General features: G+C 34.9%; 4 protein-coding genes across 4 annotated transcripts; 1 reads left to right on the top strand and 3 right to left on the bottom strand.

The window, feature by feature from the left end:
• Positions 1–22: 22 nt before the first annotated feature.
• Positions 23–1,008, bottom strand: PHYBLDRAFT_152906 (hypothetical protein; the record flags this gene model as incomplete). Its single annotated transcript, XM_018433025.1, has 5 exons — positions 23–157; positions 267–382; positions 465–531; positions 581–621; positions 807–1,008. 5 exons carry the CDS (start codon positions 1,006–1,008, stop codon positions 23–25), a joined length of 561 nt encoding a protein of 186 aa, XP_018284147.1.
• Positions 1,009–4,412: 3,404 nt separating this feature from the next.
• PHYBLDRAFT_152905 (hypothetical protein) lies at positions 4,413–5,549 on the bottom strand (the record flags this gene model as incomplete). Its single annotated transcript, XM_018433024.1, has 6 exons — positions 4,413–4,512; positions 4,595–4,698; positions 4,808–4,923; positions 5,006–5,072; positions 5,122–5,162; positions 5,348–5,549. 6 exons carry the CDS (start codon positions 5,547–5,549, stop codon positions 4,413–4,415), a joined length of 630 nt encoding a protein of 209 aa, XP_018284146.1.
• A 2,877-nt stretch (positions 5,550–8,426) lies between these two features.
• Positions 8,427–9,651, bottom strand: PHYBLDRAFT_152903 (hypothetical protein; the record flags this gene model as incomplete). The annotated part of the gene is made up of 3 exons (XM_018433023.1): positions 8,427–8,670; positions 8,775–8,938; positions 9,523–9,651. 3 exons carry the CDS (start codon positions 9,649–9,651, stop codon positions 8,427–8,429), a joined length of 537 nt encoding a protein of 178 aa, XP_018284145.1.
• Positions 9,652–13,061: 3,410 nt separating this feature from the next.
• On the top strand, positions 13,062–13,712 carry PHYBLDRAFT_119561 (hypothetical protein; the record flags this gene model as incomplete). The annotated part of the gene is made up of 3 exons (XM_018428689.1): positions 13,062–13,183; positions 13,302–13,380; positions 13,551–13,712. Coding segments are annotated over 3 exons (363 nt in total), but the record flags the coding sequence as incomplete, so codon positions are not given.
• Positions 13,713–14,649: the final 937 nt, after the last annotated feature.

Raw genomic sequence — 14,649 nt, 5'->3', positions numbered from 1 at the left:
TGCCAGTGTCTGGCAGGCGGTTTTAGTGTGCGCGATGCGACTTTAGTCGATACTCTAGAGAGTGTAGCTTGCTGGAAGGTGTAGGCTGACGCGCAGCGCTGCCTTCTGGCTTGAATTTGCTCTCCACACCACTCTCAACATGGAGGAAAATAGTTGCCTATGAAGTGTTGTTCTACATAGGGTGAAACTGCCAGTCCTATGATGATCTAGGAGTTTCGTTCCTAGATTGTCCCCCTTCGTATATACTAGACCTACAGGAGACGTACGCACGCACGTTCTTTTGTATCGTGTCTACAGTCTTTGTTACTGTAACACTGGCAATTCTTGCGATTGCGAACGGCACTTTGTGCTCTAGTAGTATGACCATTAATTGCGCGAGAGTCTAGGGATTTGGTTCTTGTGTGTGTGCTGGTGCAAGCCAGTGCTTAAGAGAGAAGAAGCCAGCTATGAGAGTGAATGCTGACGTGCAGCGCTGCAGGATGGCTGGTAGAGACTCTCCACACTACCCTTGGCATGGAGGAAGATAAGTTCCTATGAAGTGTCAGTTGCTATAGGGTATGACCAATGAAGTATTTTCCACCGGGCGTTTCGTTCCCAGGTGGCGCGCGTTCTTTTCTAGACCTACAAGAAGTCATTGCACGGAATGTACTCTTGTACTGTGTCTTCAGTGGTTCGCTGCTGATGTACATAGCAATTTTTTAAATTGCATAAGTGTCTAGCCGAGTTGGTTCTTGTGTGCGCGATGCGGTTGCGGTGTCAGCCGATACTCTAGAGAAAGCTAGCTGGTTGTAAAGGTGTAGGCTGACGTGCAGCGCTGCCTGAGCACTGGTTATCTTTCTCCACACTACCTTTGTCACTATTGAGGAGATTCTGTCTCCGAGGAAATACTGGCATCAAAAGGTAAAACCAGCAGATTTCTTTATCTCTCTGGGCGTTTAGTTCCCAGATGGGACCCCATTTCTTTCTAGACCTACAAGGGGACATTGCACGGAATGCACCTTTGTACATTGCAAGTATTTATACTTGCGCCAAGTGTCTAGCCGAGCTAGTTTGTCGTGCGTTTGATGCAGTTGCGGTTGCCAATTCGTACTTCAGAGAAAGATGGTTAGTTGAGAGGGTGTAGGCTGACGTGCAGCGCTGCCTGATCACTAGCTGTCGATCTCCGCACCACCCTTAACATGGAGGAAGATAAGTTCCTGTGAAGTGTTATTGTTCAAAGGGTAAACTAGTTCATTTTCCCTCCCCGCTGTCAGATCAGGTCTTCGTCCTGGGGAGGACGGATCTACTTTTATAAGTAGTGAACTAAGAATCTGACATAATTTTTTTTCTCGTTTTTTTTTTGCTAATAAATATAATATATTATTTAGCCTTGATTTTAATTTTTTTTTTATTAATAAAAACCAAATCTTTCTAAACCATTTCAATTGAGTTCTATTTTAACAATGATTGTGATAAGCATTTTCCTATTAATAACAGCTAGATATGTATAATAATTTAATTAATTAAAAAGACATTAAGATGAATATGAGATGTGGGTACGGTGAGACAGGAGAGAGTTGATTTGATTGAAGTGAAAGAGAGAAGAAGAGTGAGAGTGATTATATTTAAAGATATTAAGGAAACTTTGATGGTTGAGTATTTGTGTTGGGTGAAGTTTGTTTGGTGTAGAAGCGGTTATTTAAAGATATACTAGAAGGTGGAAGCTTTGAAAATTATGTCTGATGGGATGGGGGGGCATTGGGATCGAAGAAGGTGTTGGAAGTATAAGCATATGAATGCTGTGTGTGTGCGAGAGTTGAAAGCCAGATTTGAGAATGGTGATATATGAGACCTTGGGCTTAGAGGAATATAATGTACGGTTTTGGAGTGTTGAAGTTTTATTATATGGCTATGATTTTGAGCTGTATCTTGTAGTGGTAATAAAAAAAAAGATACATTATGGTTGATGGTGTCAATTCTGATAGTATTTTGAAGTTGATGTTGGTAGTGTCAAAAAAAAGCGATATGTTATGGTTGCTGGTATTAGTTTTGATAGCATTCTGAAGTTGGTGCCGATTCCAGTAGATTTGTAAAGTCAATGTATGCATGGAGGTTTGACTGAGGATTCCCGAAATGAATGAGGTATGTAAAAAGAAGATTCAAGACATTGCTAAAAAAAAAAGATTTTTTTTTGTTTCTGTTGCGGCTCTGTTAAGGTTATTTCTGATATACAGTCCTCTCCGAACAGTATTGACTGAACACTAGACAGTATTTCAACCTTTGTATGGGTGGTAGTGTCACTGTGGATTGGCCTGCTATGTTTCTTTCTCTTATGGGTACACATAGGCTGTTTGCACCACAAATTGATAATTTTAGTCTACAAAAAGACTTTTGTAAGAAGCCGTAGACTCTAATTTATCAGTGAGCATCTACACAGTCTACAAGAAGACGTAAAAAGCAAACCACCTTATACTCTATATTTTATTATGGCACAGTCAAGGTATTGGCAGAAAAGCTGGTGTGTGCGTCTTTATATAAAGAAAGACTGGGATTTATACAGTACACTTATACATCTTCGAGACAGGTATTTAACCCAAAAAAAGAAAAAAATGCCCTGATAAATTTAAATTTTCAAAATATAGTACCGAGCCCGCAAAGATATCGACGAGAAATGCGTTGGTACCCACACCCTAAGATTGCGGGATCGAAACTTCTTTTAACCGCATTTTAAATTTTTCAATTTTTTTATTTTTTCATTTTTTTCAATTTTTCATTTTTTTACTTCTTTACACCAATTTACTCTCATACTTTTAATAAATAGATTTGAAACAAAGACTTCAGGCATGCTATTTAATAGAACACATAAAAAGTATTCTATGTATTTTTCTTTTTTTTAAAGTCTAATATAGAATATTATAACATATATTACACAGCCATCCATTTTAAGAGTATCTGTCAATATCACTACCCTTTTTTTTTTTTTTTACTTTGTATATGTTTTGGGTTTTGTGCAGATGCTCCAATTAGTACTTTTTTGTATACATGATCATAGAGTTCTCTCTTGTATGTAAATACTATACATTTGTTTCAAGACAAAATCTTACCGAGTTTTGAATATACTAAAAGAAAGCTTTTTGAAGTCGGATCGAATAGTATATTTTAATTCAAGGTACACAGTGTTAGATAAGATTTAGATATGTGCCACCATTAAATAAATTGTCCAAGAACGGATCAAAACTCGACTTAATAAGTGTAGATTTTTGCACAGCTGGTAGGTTAATCCAGTTCTTACTAAGTAGCAGAAGAAAAATTAAGTGTCTAATATATTGTCTAAGAATATTAAACTAATATACAATCCGATTGATACACATTTCTGTTTGCATAAGTGTACCCAGTTTTTTAATCCAAATAATGGGTTATATATATATATATTCTGAAGATATGGTCTCCACCTTTAATATCTGATTTGAATGACAAAGAAGGTCTCGCAGCCTCAAATATATGCCTACTAATATATAATATTTAATAAAGAATAATACTTTAAAAGAATAAAATTTCAATTGGTATATATTAATGCTGTAAAGTTGCAAAAACCGAAGCTAATATCAAATTAACGTGGAGTAAATTTGATTAAAGACCATTGATTCTTTCAATATACTCATACAACAAGCTCTACAGCTATAAAATCTTTAGGATCGTGTCCTTATAAAATCTGTCTATATAATTGATGTAATAAACATTTATGGAAATCAGTCATTTTGTCTCAGCTAAAATGTTTTAAGGAGTGCATGTATATTTGACATGATGACTTCAGCACTTCCCACAGCCCTCAATCAAAAAGTATATCAATAGTGCAAAAGTGCGCAGCAAATTTTTCTCTCTTTTACCTCTTTCCCACACTTTCCGCCTGGTCCAAAAGATAAGTATCTTTTTCTTCTTTGCCTTTCTACTAGAATATATCTAACCATCTACTTTGCTAGCAGCGACGAGTTTCCGTGTTTCTGTCCATGGGGTTTTCGTGCCTCCGTACTCTTTCGGTAAGCTCTTTTTTTTTCTTTTACTAAGCTTTATCTAAATATTCATTCTTTAGATGGGTGTATACACACCGGTATATGTCTGTTTGCGGAGCTGTGGGGAGTGAGCAATTGTTCCCTGTGGTAAAAAAAAGAGTTAAACCCTTTACTGAAGCTCTTTGGGTAAGCTCAATATTATATTCTGTACTCTACTCAACATTTACTAACTATGTTTTTTTTTAGGTGGGAGTATATACGCACCGGTATATATTTCTATTTAAAGTAGCTATAGCGTCAGGCATGGAGGCCTTTGGGTAAGTTCCTTATTAATACTATTACTATATCAGACTTTGACTAACAATCTATTTAGATATTGTGTTAGCCAACCGACGATCAAGCCGTATACCAAGTAAGCCAGACCTACACGGACGTTTCGTTTCCGTTGTAGAGAAGTTTCCAGGCCAGACCTACGAGTGGTATTGCGCGAATGCGCTCGTACTGTGTCTTCAGTGGTTCGCTGCTGATTACATAGCAATTTTTCGAAGTTGCACAAGTGTCTGGCAAGGCGGTTTTAGTGTGCGCGATGCGACTTTAGTCGATACTCTAGAGAGTGTAGCTTGCTGGAAGGTGTAGGCTGACGCGCAGCGCTGCCTTCTGGCTTGAATTTGCTCTCCACACCACTCTCAACATGGAGGAAAATAGTTGCCTATGAAGTGTTGTTCTACATAGGGTGAAACTGCCAGTCCTATGATGATCTAGGAGTTTCGTTCCTAGATTGTCCCCCTTCGTATATACTAGACCTACAGGAGACGTACGCACGCACGTTCTTTTGTATCGTGTCTACAGTCTTTGTTACTGTAACACTGGCAATTCTTGCGATTGCGAACGGCACTTTGTGCTCTAGTAGTATGACCATTAATTGCGCGAGAGTCTAGGGATTTGGTTCTTGTGTGTGTGCTGGTGCAAGCCAGTGCTTAAGAGAGAAGAAGCCAGCTATGAGAGTGAATGCTGACGTGCAGCGCTGCAGGATGGCTGGTAGAGACTCTCCACACTACCCTTGGCATGGAGGAAGATAAGTTCCTATGAAGTGTCAGTTGCTATAGGGTATGACCAATGAAGTATTTTCCACCGGGCGTTTCGTTCCCAGGTGGCGCGCGTTCTTTTCTAGACCTACAAGAAGTCATTGCACGGAATGTACTCTTGTACTGTGTCTTCAGTGGTTCGCTGCTGATGTACATAGCAATTTTTTAAATTGCATAAGTGTCTAGCCGAGTTGGTTCTTGTGTGCGCGATGCGGTTGCGGTGTCAGCCGATACTCTAGAGAAAGCTAGCTGGTTGTAAAGGTGTAGGCTGACGTGCAGCGCTGCCTGAGCACTGGTTATCTTTCTCCACACTACCTTTGTCACTATTGAGGAGATTCTGTCTCCGAGGAAATACTGGCATCAAAAGGTAAAACCAGCAGATTTCTTTATCTCTCTGGGCGTTTAGTTCCCAGATGGGACCCCATTTCTTTCTAGACCTACAAGGGGACATTGCACGGAATGCACCTTTGTACATTGCAAGTATTTATACTTGCGCCAAGTGTCTAGCCGAGCTAGTTTGTCGTGCGTTTGATGCAGTTGCGGTTGCCAATTCGTACTTCAGAGAAAGATGGTTAGTTGAGAGGGTGTAGGCTGACGTGCAGCGCTGCCTGATCACTAGCTGTCGATCTCCGCACCACCCTTAACATGGAGGAAGATAAGTTCCTGTGAAGTGTTATTGTTCAAAGGGTAAACTAGTTCATTTTCCCTCCCCGCTGTCAGATCAGGTCTTCGTCCTGGGGAGGACGGATCTACTTTTATAAGTAGTGAACTAAGAATCTGACATAATTTTTTTTCTCGTTTTTTTTTTGCTAATAAATATAATATATTATTTAGCCTTGATTTTAATTTTTTTTTTATTAATAAAAACCAAATCTTTCTAAACCATTTCAATTGAGTTCTATTTTAACAATGATTGTGATAAGCATTTTCCTATTAATAACAGCTAGATATGTATAATAATTTAATTAATTAAAAAGACATTAAGATGAATATGAGATGTGGGTACGGTGAGACAGGAGAGAGTTGATTTGATTGAAGTGAAAGAGAGAAGAAGAGTGAGAGTGATTATATTTAAAGATATTAAGGAAACTTTGATGGTTGAGTATTTGTGTTGGGTGAAGTTTGTTTGGTGTAGAAGCGGTTATTTAAAGATATACTAGAAGGTGGAAGCTTTGAAAATTATGTCTGATGGGATGGGGGGGCATTGGGATCGAAGAAGGTGTTGGAAGTATAAGCATATGAATGCTGTGTGTGTGCGAGAGTTGAAAGCCAGATTTGAGAATGGTGATATATGAGACCTTGGGCTTAGAGGAATATAATGTACGGTTTTGGAGTGTTGAAGTTTTATTATATGGCTATGATTTTGAGCTGTATCTTGTAGTGGTAATAAAAAAAAAGATACATTATGGTTGATGGTGTCAATTCTGATAGTATTTTGAAGTTGATGTTGGTAGTGTCAAAAAAAAGCGATATGTTATGGTTGCTGGTATTAGTTTTGATAGCATTCTGAAGTTGGTGCCGATTCCAGTAGATTTGTAAAGTCAATGTATGCATGGAGGTTTGACTGAGGATTCCCGAAATGAATGAGGTATGTAAAAAGAAGATTCAAGACATTGCTAAAAAAAAAAGATTTTTTTTTGTTTCTGTTGCGGCTCTATTAAGGTTATTTCTGATATACAGTCCTCTCCGAACAGTATTGACTGAACACTAGACAGTAATTGTGGTATACCCTATAGAAAAAAAATAGGCAATTTTAGTAAATTGTTGCAAGTTTTCCGAGGTTTAAAGTGTCTTATACAGACTTCTGACAGAATATTTGGTCATTTTTAACCCCCGCCAAGACTCTTCAACTTATATTGTAGCTTTAAATTTATGATAAAAGATAGTAAAGTTCTATAAATCTCTGGTACTCTCACAGATAACTGTATAAGATGTAATAGATAAATTGAAAAAAAAATTGAAAAAGCTTTAATAAGAGATTGGTCTAAATTTACGCATATTAAGTTCAGATAGACGATTTTGCATATTAAGGCAAAACGTCATACAAGTCTCTACGCTAATTGCTTTCCACGTTTCTTGCAAAGCATTTTCCAATTGTCGCAATGTGGTAGGCTGAGGTCGTCTTGCGCGGATTTTGTTATCAAGAAGACCCCAGATATTTTCAATTGGACTCAAGTCCGGACTGTTAGGAGGCCACTCCAAAATCTTCAATCCAAGGTCTTTCTTGAACTTTTCTGCCAAGGTAGCCTTATGATAACTAGCGTTATCTTCTTGATAAAGGTATTCTCCCTTTTCTACATTAGGAAGACTTTGGTAGAAGGGCATGAATTCCTTCTCCAGAACTTCATTGTACAATGGGGCATTCATGTTACCCTTAAGCATAACCAGTGGTCCAACTCCTCCAGACCAAATACATCCCCAAAGCGATACAGAACCTCCATTTCCTGGAACCTTTGGAGTCAAGCAGTCTGGATGATATTTCTCTCCTGGTTCCCGCCATACATGACTACGACCATTTTTCTTGAAAAGGGTAAAGGTTGCTTCGTCTGTCCAAATGACAGTATCCCACTGTTTTTTCCAACCTTTTATTTTTCTATACCAAGCACGACGTTTGGCAATGTGCTCCTTAGTTAGAAGAGGCTTTGATTTGGTTACACGGTAGGCTAGATTCATCTTGTGCAACGTTCGGCTGATAGTTTTTGTACTGACTTTTTTCCAGTCTTTTCCTTAATTAAGTCTGCCATCTCAACCAAGTTTTGATGGCGATCCCGTTTGACATCCAAGAAGAGATGTCTTTTATCTCTAGCAGTTAATTTAGAAGGTCTTCCTGTTGGCTTCTTATTAGTAGCAGATCCGGTTTCGTTGTATTTTTTTATGATACGCGTGACAGTAGTTCTTGGTATTCCCTTTTTCCTTGCAATGTCAGAAATCTTCACGCCATCTTCATGAAGTCCAATTAAGATTCCTTTTTCAACTTCTGAAAGCCTTTCAAATGGCTTGTGAGGTTTACTGCTTCGTTGTCTAGGCATTATATTAAAAAGATTTTATTGAATTTAGCAGATTGAGTAAAGTGAAGTGTAAGGGTGTATTATGAAATAAATAGCGGAAATATAAAACGACCAAATTTTCTGTTCCGCGACTGTACTTGAGTTTTAATTAAGCACCAATTTCTCTCTCGCTCTCTTTTATATTCTACTTTTTTTTACCCCACCATGTTTTTTGCAGTCAAAGCAAAACATCTTTTTCTTAGCTTTTTCAACCCATTACATAACTAAATACCAAGTTATTCAAATCTAGTGGCTTACCAGCGGTAGTTTGGGTGGGTTCTAGGGGGTAACCAGGACGGAATTTTTTATCTTCTTTGAAGTCTAGTCAGTCTTTGTCTCAAACGACGACCCTCCTGGAGATCTTCTTCTGCTTTTCTTCTGATACGTCCGATCCGAATGAGGCGGGTGAACCTTACAGATATAGTCCCATCACATCTCAGATTGTTAAGTATATATCGGAAGTTCAGGACAGAAGCAATATCCCGATTCCACAAACGATGCATAACCTCTGACCCGTCCATGTTCTCCAAACAATTTAGATTGGTACATCTAAAAGGACTTGTTTCTATTTTTTTTTCACAAGGTCTAGAATTATTAAATGTCTTTAAAAGAAACATACTTAATAGCTATCAAGGCTAGTAGTAATAAAATACGAATCAGCAAAGTTGACAAAAGAAAGTAACTTGAGAAGAATCGACAGAAAAATATCTGCATCAAGTACAATTTGGCTGTCAAGATTGCTCGCATGCTCATTAGAGATCTCGATAGCTTTAGAGAATTGCAGGGAATCTGTCTTCTGGTTTTTCAAAAGTAGGAACTAGACATGACAATGTTAACACAAAGCAGGTTTATACTCTTTGATAAAAAGAATCAATTAAGCAATATACATGTCTTCATCAATATCATAGTATCTAGAGAATAGCCTTTTTTTTTTAGATAAAAAATGTAAAAAGTATCACATAGCAATATATATATGTATATAATATATCAAATGTATGGCTTAAATTGCTACTAAATATCATTAAATTTAGTACTTCTTCTTTCCATACTTCTTTATATTCAACTTGTATTATATTGATCAATAAAAACCATAAAATTCAAATATAAAACCGTGCATTTGTTGAACCAATTATAAGAATAAGATATATCTTAAAAAATGGTATAGATTTGCGATATTTAGAATATTTGATTGGATTAGATGCAAAAAATAATTTGAAATCCAACGAATTGTATTATCCAAATTTGTTATAAAAGGGAAATATGTACCTAAAAATGGTATAATTTTTCTACTTTAAACGATTTTATTGGATTAAATAAAAAGTAATTTTTACTCCAATAAATAGTATTCGCTGTAAATACTTTTAATTTACTAAAAGCCAATATTCTATTGGCAGACATTACAGTGATAGCTTTGATTTTATGTTTTGTATTATCTTCTCTTGAAACAAAGACCTGGTCCCTAGATGCCAATCCTGAAGAATGTTTGTGTTGTGTTGTGTTGTGTTGTGTTTCTTTGCTTTCATTTCTCATTGGTGGCCTATACTAGCTTACAATACAAATAGTTAGGCTCCTTTTGATCTAGTGTGTTTGAAGCTTTTTCTTCTTCTTCAGTTTTCATTTGAAAACCAAGAAATAATAATGAATTTTGACCATGACCATGACCATGACCATGACCATGACTATGACTATGACTTTATTGTTTCATCTTAATATGTTATAGATCTAGACCATTAGTGTGTGAGTTTACATATATATATATATATATATATGGGCTATAATATAAGATAAGATACATTTTCTCTATTAGTGAAAGATCAATCGAGAAATTCATTCTAGATATCGATAAAAATGAAAATGGTATTTTGTTTATTTATTTATTTATCTAGGTGCACAAAATTGTTGTAACTTTCAGTGGATTTATAATCATTGTTCCGTCGTTTTGATTATCCTAATAGTAATAACATAGCATAAAATAAAATAAGAAAAATATGGTAGAAGAATATAGAATATTAAAGATCTATATATATAGTGTGTGTGTGTGTGCTGTTTCAATAAACTCATTATTAAGGAATAGTCTGCTAAAGATAAAGATAAATATAATAATATAATAGCATAGAATCTTATGGAATATAATAATCAAAGAAGACGGTAGAATGGTGTCGATTGTTATAGTGAGTTTCTTCCTACAGAAACTCCTTCTAAATATACAGATTTGAATGGTATGGTGTACTTTAGATTGTGCTTGTTTGTAAGATAATGGTCTTATATATGGTTTATTATAGATTCATATGATGTGAATTTTCTTGTAACTTTTATTATTATTTTCATCTTATGTTCATAATATATTTAATGTAATTTATTAAGCTATTTTTCTTTAGGACTTTTAATCACCATGGTTTGTGTAATTTTTAGATAGACCAAGTATATCAATTATTGGTAATCAACAAATATTTATATTTATATATGTGTGTGTTATAAGCCCCAACTGGATATATTACTATTATTTTCTTTTTTTGGAAATGTTACTTTATATAAATATAGTTTCAGCTTAGGCGCTCAAGTTCGTTACTGTGAAAATATAATGAATGAATGAATATATATATATAGATAGATAGATAGATAGATAGATAGGTAGGTAGATAGATAGATAGATTCTATTCTATTTTATTTCTAGGATTCGTGTGGCGTTGTACACATCTAATGGACGATCGCCGTTAGAGACGACCCCCCTCATCAAGACCCGTTCCCCTCTTTCCTTCATTTTTCTCTGTAGGAATCTTTGTAAAGGCCAGCTATTTGGCCTAAGGATGTGTTTGTATGTCAGTATTGTCAATATTATACCTCAAAATGAAGGAGAAAGAATGAAATGCAATAAAAGATGTTTTTATATATACAAAAGGTACCCCTTTATGACATTAGTATCACTAGCTTGTTCGACAGTCAGCCTTTTATTTGTTACTTGTAACATAGTGTCGAATTGGATTAGATGTTTGTTCTTTGACATTCCTCTACCACTAATAAAATAATAAAATAGAAAAGGAAAAAGAAGGAAAAAAAGGGGAAAAAAAGGGAAAAGAAAAAGAAAGGTGGGACAGAAGATGGCGATTAGTTTTAGAAGATTGTGTCATGTAACTATTGAATCTTTGAACCAAAGCCTGTTTGTCTCCAGTAAATCTCTACAGTGCCCAGACCAATTCTCCAACAAACCTTTCTCATACTTTGTCCATGTTATAATAATAATAAAAATTTCTGGTGTATCAAAACTATAATATATAATGATTTACTATCTACCTTGATCACCTACATTACACACACAGCTATAATATTATTATTTTTATCATACTATTCTATTCTAACATTTCTGGCAGCAGTGAAAAATAAATAAAAACATAGAAAACTCTCATCCTAGAAAAGGTAAATCTCCTTTCTATCCTTATTTTATTTCTTATTTTTCGCACGACATTTACTATGTGAATTTTCTATTTTTTTATTTTTTTATATTTATAAAGCAAAGGAACATTTTCTCTTGATTTAACTATTTTGTATGCTATTTATCAGTCTATCAGTCGGTTCTTTTTTTTTATATACATAATGAGTCTGCATATCCACCATAAAGATCACCAACAATAAATGGATATCAAAGAAAGAGATAATAAATTCATTATATACAAAAGTTTAATGAGATTCCTATTTATTTACTTTTTATCTTTGCGCAAAATAGTGAGCAAACAATAACACCAATGCCAATACTAATAATTCTTGAGAATAGTGGATCTACATATCAATCAATCAATCAATCTATCTATCTATCTATACTATTTTCTATCATTTCCAAAAATGGAATACAATAATTTGGAATTAGTCACCTGACCATGTCTTGTTTTTTTTTTTGAAGATCTCTAATTTTTCTTTTTAGTTATGGTGTTCACCCCAGCGCACGCGGTTCAATATTGAGTGGGTATTTTCTGTGGCTCCTATACTAATGAATAGCCTGACCGAGTTTTATTATTCTCACCATCTCCAAAAGAATTGGCATAACTAGGCATTAGTCAAGTCTCATATAGATCCACAGCTTTCTTTCTTTCTTTTTTTTTAATAGAGAAAAAAAGAAAATACATTTGCTGATCCAAGTTAAAGGTGATCATAGACCCTTAAGAACCTTGTGAATAGAAAGCATCTAATTTTATTTTATGAAAAAAGAATAACTACCAACAGCCCAAATTACTCTTCCTGATATAGCTTGGTGTAACATTTAAAATAAAATATCAACCATAAAAAGTAATCAAAAGCCAAAAGCTATTTTCCATTGGATACACCTAGGTTTGCATTTCATATGGTATTCATCATTAGGCTTTTATATTGAAACAGAAAATCACTCTTCTTCTTTTTATTATTTATTTTTTTTAAAAAAAAGAAAATACTCATAGTTTGATGTGAGTTTGAGAGGCCAGGTACTAATTGTCTCCTGAATGTCCCTTTTTTTTTTCTCGCATAATAATAAACTCCGCCAAAAATCGAGGATGATTACCATTTTGTAATGCTAAATTAAATAAAGCTATTGCCATTACCATTACCATTACCATTACCATTACAATTACAATTACAATTACAATTACAATTACCATTACCATTATCATCATTACTAGTATTGTTATATAGATATATCTCTGTCTTCATTCAAAAGAATTTAAAGCATTAAATATAACAGTTAACAACAATTCATAATATATATATTCACCATGGCAGGAAAAGGCATGGTGAGAAGCATGTAAGAAGATTAAGAATCGAACATTATAATTCTCTCTCTCTCTCTCTCTTTTTCTTTTATTTTTATTTTTATCTTTCTTATTTCCGTCTTTATTGTCTTTATTGTCGCCTTTGTGTTCTTTGTATTTTTCTCGATTAGATCGTCATCTTATTCATTTCTGATTAATCCATCTAGTAAGAATTATGCAAAAGGTTTCTCAGAAGTACAGCGCAAAGTTCGAGAATCTACCTCTAATGACCCTTGGGGTCCAAGTGGAACAAGCATGAATGAGATTGCTCAATTGACATTTAACAAGTAAAGAAACACCTAATTACTTATTACTACTTGAAGAAAATCAATAAATTATTAAAGAAAGAAAGAAAGAAAGAAAAAGAAAGTTTATAGTAATTGATATTAATATATATATAAAAAGACAAGATTTCTTGGAGATTATGGACATGATTGACAAGAGGTTGAATGACAAAGGAAAGCATTGGAGGCATGTTTTCAAAGTAAGATAATGATTTGACTAGATAATTACTATTAATACATAGTAGTATAAGAATAATAATAGTCTTTATATAAAAGTAGATATATGTATACTCCAATATAAACCAATACACTAAACGCAAACAATAACAATAACGCATATTTTACATTATATATGCATCTTTTTCTATAGGCTCTTTTGTTGCTAGATTATTGCATTCATGTTGGATCAGAAAATGTTGTAGTCTATTCCAAAGGCAACTTATATGTTATAAAAACTCTAGGAGAATTCCAACACATTGATGAGCAAGGAAAAGATGTTGGAGCTAATGGTAGATTAAAATATATCTATTAAAGAAAGAAAGAAAGAAATAATGGGGGACTAGTCTGATCAATGTACCATTTTTTTGATTTCGTTGTTGCTTTTGTTTTTGTTGTTGTTGTTTTTTTTTTGGCGTAGTGCGTCAAAAGGCCAAGGATATCACTAGTTTACTGCAAGATGATGTTCGTTTACATGAAGAGCGTCGACAGAGACGGCAGATGCGAGACCGAATGGCAGGAGTGAATGACTGCCTTGGAGAAACAATAAGCCACGGACCGATGCAGATAGAATATTCGAATCAAGAGGATGAAGATCTCAAGAATGCAATCGAAGAAAGCAAGCGTCTTGCAGAAGAAGAAGAAGAAAAGAGAAGACGTCAAGCAAGGTAATAGATTAAGAGATCAATAGATGAATAAATTTATCTGATTTTATTCTGCAGTGTCAAGGCAACCGATGATAACCCAAAGGACAGCGATCAAACCGATGATATCTGGTCGAGCATATTTGCACCTACTCAGCCATCAAGGTAAAATTTACCATAAATAACATAAATATTACTGTTTGACTGACAGAGAATCCTTGATTGATTTTATTTTTATTTTTATTCCTAATGCATGCAATGTACTAATCTGTCTATTTTTTTTTCTTCGTTCTTACTTCCTATTCCCCACACACATATCCCTTATTTTATTATTATTTTATTATTTTAGCCCTGGAAATCAATTGCCGTCATCATCACCATCAGCAGCAGCAGCAGCAGCAGCAGCAGGAACAGGAACAGGAACAGGAACAGGGACTCAGGTATCCTTTGATGATCTGTTCAATCCTTATTCGCAATATGAGCAAAGACAGTCCGCATGGTCTCAAACCACTAGCTTCCCTGGATCTTTTGATGCACTCTATGGACCATCAACAATAAACAGTGCTGGTAATAATCCTTATCAACACAATCAACCCCAACCACAACCAC

The sequence above is a fragment of the Phycomyces blakesleeanus genome (genome assembly GCF_001638985.1).
Source record: "Phycomyces blakesleeanus NRRL 1555(-) unplaced genomic scaffold PHYBLscaffold_39, whole genome shotgun sequence".
Taxonomy (NCBI): Eukaryota; Fungi; Mucoromycota; class Mucoromycetes; order Mucorales; family Phycomycetaceae; genus Phycomyces; species Phycomyces blakesleeanus.
Note: the sequence above shows the minus strand (reverse complement) of the source record. Positions and strands in the feature narration are given on the sequence as shown.